Below are 10,237 nucleotides of genomic sequence, written 5' to 3'. Positions count from 1 at the left end.
AAAAGCATTTCTACTTCACATTGATGGCCTGACCATACGACCATTATCCTGCTTATTATGGAGTTTTAGTAAATGGAAAGGCATTCAATATTGATTTGAGATTAAATTATTTGAAGATGTGTGACCAAAAGGCTTCCAGATCAAGGTTGCCATTGTCATATATAGTTATACAAACAAATAAATAAATACAAATATTGATGCTGAATTCCACGATTGAGTCAGAATCAAATATTCAGGAGCTGTCTTATTCAAGCAAGACATATTTTTTCATATGAGGTTCAGGTAGAAATAGCTCTGTGAAGTCGTTGTTGGTGACCATACCTTTAATGGTATACACTGGATCTCTCTTGCTATTGTATAGTGATTAACAGGGTGTCATTTATATTCATCAACAGTCTTGGTTGGTAGGGGGGTGTTTACCGCAGCAGGTTTGCCTCCGGGTCACCTTTATTATGACTGTAGAGGACCTGAGGGCGGGAGCGCACAATCATCACGGTCTGTGATATTTCTCAGGGACCGAGCAGCTCTGAGACTCTCTACTGCGGCGGCGAGCACGGCTTTCCTCTCACGCAAAGCCCTTAAGACTCAGTGTTGTTTTTTTCTTTATTTTTTTCTTTGCTTACCTCTGGTCGATAAACTCCGCATGATCTAAACATTATTGTTCCAATTATGCGACCCAGAACAACTTTTGCCCTCATCTTCAGTCAGTTGCTTGCTGCGTAGCGATAATTCATTCATATTCCGTTTGAACGACGGATGGCGATCATGTTCATTGCTGTTGGATGTACACTGGTTTGCCGTGTTGTTGGATTAAACGGGGGACTCAGCACGTTCTAAAGTGTTTTGCGAGATGGAGTCGGATTGATAATGATTTTAGTTGGGCTGTAATACTGCTCGTACTAAAGGTAAAAGTCTTCGTTGGAGAGGATCCTGAGAGACTGAGTATCTGTGCAGTAACCGCAGGGATTAAACGCGAGTGGAATCAAAAGCGCGCGGCTGATATGGGTGAGTACCTGGCATCCTGGGATAAAGTTTATAGTATTGATGAGGATTCATTAATTTTATATTTCAAATCGATGTAATATCATTTGCAGATTAAAAACATTAATCGGTCCATTTGTGTAAAATGAAAGAGGGCTATAAAATGCACTCTTAAATCTTAACATACAAAATTAGAAATACAAAATTTTCTTCTGTATTTGTTAGACAGGTATTATTCATGGGAATATGAAAATCACCTCAGGCTCAGGTATTATAGCCTAGCGTCGCATTTCAAATAAATGTTGGCTTGTCTGTCAAAATGGTTGGCCTTTATTGTCATTTCAATGTACGAATTGATGGGAAGTTCGATTTTATCGAATCGGTTATTTTGAACAAATCATTTCAAAGAAGCGGTTCGAAAAACTGCGTTTTACGTAAGCACGTGGTCTCCGACAGTGTGGTACAGATAAATCTCTTTTTATGCACATATTGCTTTTTATTACTGTTCTTCCGATTGTGTTTTTGTTAATATGTGTATTTATTTTTATGTCTTGTCCCAGTTTAGCTTGCAGCAAAAAAAGACCCTAAATAAAATTAGCATTAAACTGTACTAAAATTTGTCTCCTATGAAAAATGTAGCATGTTTTAATAAAAATACTATTTGAACTCACTTATAAAACGGCTCTTGAGAATCAGCTCACTCGGTTACCCACTCGGTTCCCTCTCAATTCACTTGCTGAGCTCTTTTTTAAAATGATTGTTATTATTATTGTTTGTTGTTATTATTATTATTATTATTTTCTTGGTGAGCCGTTAACTGGATCACTGGGAGTCGGATAGTCTGAAAGATCCGATGTGACTAATGCTCTTACTGATTCATTTCGTGGTCCAGACCGATTTTGTCAACTGTTTAAACGGTTCATTAAAAGATCCGACTATGAAAACGATTTGTTCACGAATCTGACATATAATGTGTTGTTGACAGATGACGAAATGTAGGTAATGAAGCAAACAGAAGAAGAAGAAAAAAAAATAAATAAATAAATAAAAAAATAAAAAAAAATATATATATATATAATAGCCTAGGCCTAAGCTCACCACCACCTTTCCTTTTTAAATAGAATAAGAAATGTCCTAAATGTGTTTAATAGTTCAGTGGAGCATCCAGTTGCTGAGGAAGATTTTAGTCTGTTCCATTCGCTCTTCATTTTCTCTACCTTTTTTTTTGCCCTCAAAACAATGAAATCAATGTGATATCTTAAAAACATTAATATTTCATTGATGTATATTTTAATGTAGAGTTAGATATAGATTACCTGGCAAAACACTGTTTTCACAGTGCAGCATAATTTCATATGTAGCCTACAGGGGAGAGCTGGGGCTAGTTGTCACACTTTATACACAAGTGATTATTTCTCAGGGTAAGTTTATTTCTTTAAAAGGACAAGATCTGAATAGTTGCTTTAAAGCCTGAGCTACAAAAAAAGCCAGTGAACATTTCCACTGTTATTGCCCAGAAAAAAAAAACAGACACACTGTAAAGACTCACTGACCTTTGCCCAATAGTATACATTTATAACATAAAACACATCTTGCCCTGACTTGACATTCATGAAAAATAACTTGTCCTGACTTCTCAGTTCAGCCTTTTATAGTTGAGTCCTCTGTTTATTATAGTTGACCGTTGTCTGAATCTATGTCAGCGTGGTTTTATTTATACATAATTTGATCTTCCTTGTACTGTATGACTGTATGCATATTATATAAATTAAATTGTATTATGGCTTGTAATGCTTTTACAGGGAGGGTAGTGACTCTTACATGGTTCTTCATGTTTTAAACATTCTAATTGTCTATCTAATTCAATATTGGATTCCAGAGTCCCAAACATACTAACCAAGCTAACATGATTTCACATTTATTCCTGCTGAGTAGAGATAGTAGTAGATAGTATGGGCCATGGCGGGGTCGGGATGGTGGATTGCACTTAGAAATTGCCAGTTGCCATGAAAATACTTGTCTACATGAATCAGATCCATTCTTGAGGCCATTATGTTGATCACTAGCTCTACATACATACTTCAAAAGCCTACAAGGAAGGCTTATATTAAAATTACAGTGCTTTATCACTTTATTATACTGAAAATGACCATTTAATATGTCAGCCCATGCATTCCGAGAAGATCCAAGGATTTAAATCCAACTGTAGACTAAAGATCTCTTTTCTAACATAAGAAAAATGTTTAGGTATGTAAATTGACTCGCATTCGCACTTTGCTTTCATTACACAGACCTTGTTCCTTTCATAGCTGGTATTTCTAGCTTGATGTGGTTTTCAATGAAGGCACAAATATTTTAATTTCACTTGATTATATCATCATACTCATTTAACCTTTTAATGCAATACCTTAAGGAAATATAACTGAGAAAGGGTGTTAAAACTGCTGCAAGCCTTGCAAATCTTAAAGGGACGGTTCACCTAATAATGAAAATCCTGTCATTGTTTACTCACCCTCATGAAGTTCCAAACCTGTATAAATTACTTTCTTCAGTGGAACACAAAAAAGATGCCTCATTAAAAAATGTTGTCCATACAATCAAAGTCAATGGGGTCTTGTTGTTTTGATCCCCAATGAATTTCACTATATTGACAACAATAGTGAAAACAAGAAGAAAAGATGTCATGCAAGTTTGGAATGATGACAGAATTTTCACTTTGGTTGAACCATCCCTCACAACAAAGTATACAGCTGCACAGTGAAGTTTCTCTTCTTAATATTAAGATGAAGAAAGATGACTGGTCTCTGCAGGCTTGTCTTTACAGTTATGAGCTTCTTTTTAATCTTATTGGAGCATGTTTAATTTATTTGTGAGTAATCGCCACCAAGCTTTTAGCATTTTTAATCCTGAGCACCATCGTGAAGCCTGTTACTTACTGTGTACAATTCAAATGTACAGTATATCTGTCTTATATCTCATAGCAGTGGATTAAGCTGATTTTACAACCACAGTTGTGCCGTAAATAGTGCTTTTAGCATCAATCACACTTATGTTCGGCGCTCCACGTCGTGACTGAGGCACAGTTACAGCACTCTTCAATCTCACAATTAATGTGTGTTGAATAATGTGCCTTAAGTATGCAGGAGGTCCATCATTTCAATATTGCAGCTTTGGTTTGACCGGGTGAATTATGTGCTTGAGCTGTAGTCTCGTATGGATAGAATCCAGCATCCCAGCTCTGGAGTTAGGTGAGAGTTGCTATTGCTTGTTAAATACTGGATGTATCCCATCCTGCTGAGTGATCTCTTATTTAACAACCCTAAAATTTCATTATCCTAAAACTTTTTATGATCTTGAAACTAGAGCCCGACCGATATATCGGTATCTGCCTTTTTTTTACTCCCTAATATCAGTATCGTATCGGCCCCAAAAAACCCATATCGGTCGGGCTCTGCTTGAAACACATTAAGCAGGTGCTCAACATTGTTATAGAAGAGCCACTGTGTGCTCCGTCCAAATGAAATTGGAGTCTCTCTCAAGATGTTGTTTTGGAATCTGTTCAGAAATAATTTGGGTGCAGAACACATGCATTTTTGTCTTAAAGCATATCCTGCTGTACCTTCCCTGCCATTACAAAAATGTACCATTTTATTGGATTTTCTTTATTTAGTTACAATTAACATTATATTGTCACTCACCCCTAAAACTACTTGTAGGACCAAAAAACGAATACCTCAAATAGATTAAACATTCATTCATTCAGTTTCACAGCCTGTCTTGTCCCAGTACTCAAGAATCAGTGTAATGAAAGGATCATTACTGGACTTTGACTGTTTAGTCTTTGTATGTTTGTATATTTTCTATAATTAGAACCAAATCATGCTCAAGAGGGGGATCCTATAGAGAGGCAAACAACTTGAGAAGGGCTTAAACACATTATGCAGCAGCTGTGAGTCATATTTCATCATACTTGTAATACGAGGGGAACCTTTGTAAAGAAAATTACCATTATTTTACATTCCAAGAATAGACATTTGCATTTCCTGTGGCCACTTTGGTCTCAAGTAAGTCATTAATATTGTATTTGCACTCAATTTTGCACTCAAAGTTCAGTGTAGAGAGATACAAGTGCAGTTCCTCCATTAAACATTTACCCAGTCTATCATACAGCTGACATGGTGCCATTTAAAATTAGTGTTGATTTGACAGCAGAGTTTGATGCAAGCAGCAGGAAGTCGGTTATAGATTTTTTTTTTAAGTATTAGTGTACTGAAACTGATATAAATAGGGAAACTTATGCGTCAAAACCATTTGATTCCATTCATTTACAAAAGTTAATGTTTCATCCAGGTTTTGCCATTATCTTGGCACTTTGGGTAATAGCCTTAGCGTCACCGTAGCATTTATATGAAATATCAGGCTTGTCACAGTGCCAAGGAATACAACAGCTGACTCTGCTGTATGTGCCAGCATCTTCCTAGCCATTTGAATAGGGGCCTGCCACAGTTGTACAATGTTTTAAATGAGTGGCTTTTAAATGAACTAACCTTGGATGAGCTATGGCGGATGGACTTTAGTTCGCTGAGTAAAAAAGTGGTGTCTGGATCGATTTTTATCTGCAGTATTACTCACAGGTGGCAGACTCGCCACCACTGTCTGCCATAGATCTCTGATTCGTTCAACACCGAATGACATTTGCAGTCAAACACTACTGTGCCGCTGCATTTGTAAGTGGCTCGTTCGTTGTTCTCTTGATTTGAGTTGTATCATAGACAGAGTCTGAGGTTTGGTTTAGGAGGGGTATTGTAAATATTTAAACTTGAGTGCCATTGATTGGCACTGCCTTGGTAGATAAGGAGGATCCCACACTAGAGAGTCACTGCAATCAGCTGGCAGTGTGTTGGTTCGAATTTCAAATGTCGCAACTGAAATATGAAAATCCTTGATACCAAATTGCTGCAAAATGTGAAATGGAGACCAAGATGATTTTTGCATTGCAACATTAAACTCAGGCTAATGTAAGCCTGCTGAAAAACCATCAAGATTGGTAAAAATGTAGTATCACAATATTAAATATATATACTGCCAGAAGTTTGGAATAGTTAAGAATTTTAAGGCTGCATTTATTTGATTTATTAATGATAATAATTGTAAAACAGTAATATTGTGAAATATTAAAATCTAAAATAACTGTTTTCTGTTTTAATATATTTTAAAATTTCATTTATTCCTGTGATGCAAAGCTGAATTTTCAGCATCCTTTCTCCAGTCTTCAGTGTCAAATGATCCTCCAGAAATTATTCTAATAGTTAAGCACCAAATTAGCATATTAGAATGATATCTGAAGGTACAATAATAAATGGTAATGATATTTCACATTAGGGGTGTAACGGTACACAAATATGACGGTTCGGATTATACCAGCACGTTTCTGAACCGTCCCAGAAGCGGCTCTCCAAGGTGTTTATACAGCGATCTGTCATGCCACATCAAAGACTGTCAAAACGCCATTTATTATTTGAATTTCCGGAGAAAAAAAAAAAACTGTATTCGTTCGGTTCACATGCGTACCGAACCGAAAGACCCGTACCGAAACGGTTCGGTACGAATACGTGTACCGTTACACCCCTATTTCACATTGTTACAGTTTTTACTTTATTTTTGATCAAATAAATGCAGCCTCTGTGAGAATAAATGACTTATTTAATTTTTTTGCAATAAATTCTTTATCAGTATTTATCTCCTTAGCATATTTTCTTTGGATTAAATCAGTGAGACTCTTCTCATTTTCTTTTTATTTATCCATAGTTGATCAGTGTCTTCATTGTTTCTGAAGCATGGCTTTTGAAGCAACTGTGCACTAAGCTTTAGTGCACACTGCACAGTTTACCCAGTTTCATATTTTGGTTAGCCTTTGACTAACGGAAAACCTTTGTGATGGCTAAATAATTACTATAAATGCAAGATTAGTCCATATAGCTCATGTTAATTGGTTAACTATTCTCATTGAATCAGACTTCTGAGTGTGCAGTTCTTGTTTTTGTTATTATTCATTAAAAGAATGGCCAATAACAGTCATCTGTCATGAATTAAACTACAATGCTGCTTGCGAGGATATCTCAGTAAAAGGACAAAGTTCTTCTTTTACTGTATTTGGCAGTACGATGTCTTTTTTTTTATCTTATTGCATTTAATTCAGCCTGGCAACTCACATTTCACAGCTTATGTAATTTATGATTTCTTTTGCTGTGGAACAAGAGAATCAGGAGAAATATGTTCTTTGCAGCCAGATGGTCTTTAGGGCATATACGAGCCGAAGATAACAGGGCCATGCTTTCGAGCCAAACCCTGACCCCTTGGGTTAATAATGTCCATTACTGTAGGAAGCACACAAACAGGTAATTCTTACACTTTTTCATTTGTACTTACAGAGTTTTTCCTGGAATTTGAAGCTGGGTATTTTAGGACTACATTAGTATTGTTCTGGCTGCAGTATGTGGACAGCTCAGTGTGTTTTTAGGGAATCATTGTGAAGGTTAATCTGTTCTTGTTTGGCTTACATGGACACCTAAGGAAACATGACCCAAACATAGTGTCACTTCACAAATGTGTGTCCTTGTAGAGAGGGGTATAATATGTGTAATGTACTACCAGTGAAGCATGAGAATTGATAATAGTCAACAAGTCATTTGGAAACACAGAGAAATGGCCCTGGGTCCTTTTTTATCTCCTCCAAAAGCCTCAGATGACAGTTAATATAGCTGGTGTGATGGCTTTCATTGCCATCCATATGTTTACTTGGAAATCTATACTGAGTCACTGCATGATAACCACAATGATATGCAATTATGAGATTGATTGCTCGGACTCTGAATAGTTTTTTTTTTCACCGCTGTGGAGAAAAACAGACCGTAAAAAGATGGCACTGTTTGAAGGTATAATGACAGTGATCTCTAGGTTTTTTTCTCCAGTCTTCCTCTGAAATTTTCTTAACAGCATCAGTGGGATTATAGTTTGCTAAAACTGATGACTCTGTCATTTGCTGTGTATGCTTAGATGGCCTCCGTCCTCCTTTTTTACAGTAGACAATGAGTTCATGGTACACACAGTGCAGATCTTCAACTGAATGCTTATACATTAAAACTTTGATAAATTTTTTTCTTCTTTGTTCTGCATATTGCTGTATTCTTTTTTCCTGGCAAAGAAAACTCCTGTTGCACTTAAAACGTATGAGATGCAAAAGATGGTAATGAAATTGTCCATTTTGCATCATCTTTTCTGGCATGGATAACACAATATGAAACACATTTCAGATAGCAGAGGTACTAGCTTCAGAGTAATTATGTTTGATGTAATGATTCAGCTCTAAATTGACTAATCAATTTCCATAGAACAGTATAAAATATGGTATTAAAGATATTGCCGGACATTAGTCACATCTTACAGTTGATTAGTGCATAGGTGATGATCACTTTAAAAAAAGCTTTAAAAATGGTTCCTAGTAAATTAATCCAAATGACTCTCTTGAGACTCCTTATGTAATTCTAGTGTAATTCAAAAGAGAGTGCCACAAGCTAAATAACAGATTTATAGTGATTATAGAGCTGTGAGCTGTAGAACTTCTAAATCCTGGGTGTTATATTACTGAATAATATATGTGCAGATGTCATGACAGCTGGATGTGTACAACATTGGTCGTTTTGAGGTCTTCCTAGAATATGAGATCATTATGAGATCTATATGATCCTATATTCATATAGAATATAAATATGAGATCTCATATTTTGAGACAGATGTCAGATGCAAGCAATTCAGATGTATAAGAGCTGTGTGTGATAATCTTGACGGGGAGTGGGAAGGTTTTATTCATGATAATGAATTAATCTATTACCTCTCAGTTTGAAGAGACAGACAAACCGCAAATCCAAATTATGCCATCAACCAATCCTGAAATAAATAGCAAACAAAGAGTCTGAAAGAAAAATGTGCTTTTTGTATTTATAAAGTGAATTAAGATATAATATATAAGTATATAATATATATATATATATATATATATATATATATATGCTGTTGTATATACTATATATGCTATAATATATAAGTATATCATATATATACTTCTTGCTGTTTAATACTGCACAATTGCAAAAGTGACAGAACTCCGTCGGAACGGAGACGTCACGTCGGTGACCGACGAATTGGGATCTCGCTTCAAGAGACCAATCTACTTCGAGTTTAACTAAACGAGCCAATGCACATTAGTTCCCTTTCAGTCAGTCACTCCGAGTCATGTCGGTGACTGACGAATTGGGATCCCTACCAAAGCGCCATGGATGCTGCCCCTTTGTGGTGTAGGCCAGGGCTCGCAACAAGAAGACCAGTCACTGTTGTCATAGTACTACCCACTCAGTGAGATTGGATAACACTGGGAAAACGTACCCGATCCACTTGGAACAGGAACGTTGTGGAAGCCCCATCCTTCCCGAAAGAGGTTTCGGAAGCAGTTACACATATGAACAACTGTTTAGGTGCATTTGGAAGATTAGTGGTGATTGTAACCCTCTTGGAAATGGCAGAAGTCTGCTGGGGAAACACGGGCTCTGAGGCTATACCGTGGACTTTACCCATATGGGATCCATTTAGGTCTCTACATATGGAACCCAGCCCTCTACTGGTTCTCAAGGATTCAGCGAGTGAGGGCCTGGAGCTGGACGTTCCGCCACGTCTGGCTGCCGAGGGGACGGAAAAGCTCGACAGGGCCTACAGTACGGACACTCTGGAGCAGTTTTAGCAAGCCAACACAAAACCAGGGCCTCTCAGTGCCACTACCCATTTGAGGTGAAACAGACAAAGAGCTGGTCTGAGGTCCTAAAGCTTTGTGTCCGGTTTCTGTAGCATCTCAAGTCTCGGATGGGACAAAGCAAAGCTAGGGCTGGGTCTGCCTCTTCCGGGGGCAGCGCTTGCAGGCTCACCACATATTGTTTTTTTGACAGCCGATGACAGTGCCGATATCTTGGAAAGCAGGGTGGCCAATGGCCGATATAATTTTATTTGGAGGGAGACAGCCTTTGCTCCAACCCTTGCTGCAAAAAGGAAAGCACGACCCTGATCAGGAATCTTCAGGGGTCTTCTCATTGAGAAGAACCCCACTCGACGAACAGGTTCCACTTCAAGGTGTAAGCGTGTCTCGTAGACGGTGCTCTCGCCGAAGTGATGGTGTCAACTACCTCTTGGGGTAGGTCACCTAGAACCT

At 37.5% G+C, this 10,237-nt stretch overlaps 1 protein-coding gene across 1 annotated transcript in view; it reads left to right on the top strand.

The window, feature by feature from the left end:
• Positions 1 to 626: 626 nt before the first annotated feature.
• The window catches only part of LOC107677979 (leucine-rich repeat transmembrane neuronal protein 4-like), a 36,454-nt gene continuing 26,843 nt past the window's right edge, over positions 627 to 10,237 (top strand). Inside the window, exon 1 of the mRNA XM_016473055.1 lies at positions 627 to 1,005. Coding sequence (XP_016328541.1) covers positions 783 to 1,005 — 223 coding nt within the window. The 5' untranslated portion in view covers positions 627 to 782. The remainder of the gene's footprint in view (positions 1,006 to 10,237) is intronic.

The sequence above is a fragment of the Sinocyclocheilus anshuiensis genome, unplaced genomic scaffold (assembly GCF_001515605.1).
Source record: "Sinocyclocheilus anshuiensis isolate Anshui unplaced genomic scaffold, SAMN03320099.WGS_v1.1 scaffold260, whole genome shotgun sequence".
Lineage (NCBI taxonomy): Eukaryota > Metazoa > Chordata > Actinopteri > Cypriniformes > Cyprinidae > Sinocyclocheilus > Sinocyclocheilus anshuiensis.
The sequence above is the reverse complement of the archived record's forward strand: the minus strand, read 5'-3'. Positions and strand labels throughout refer to the sequence as shown.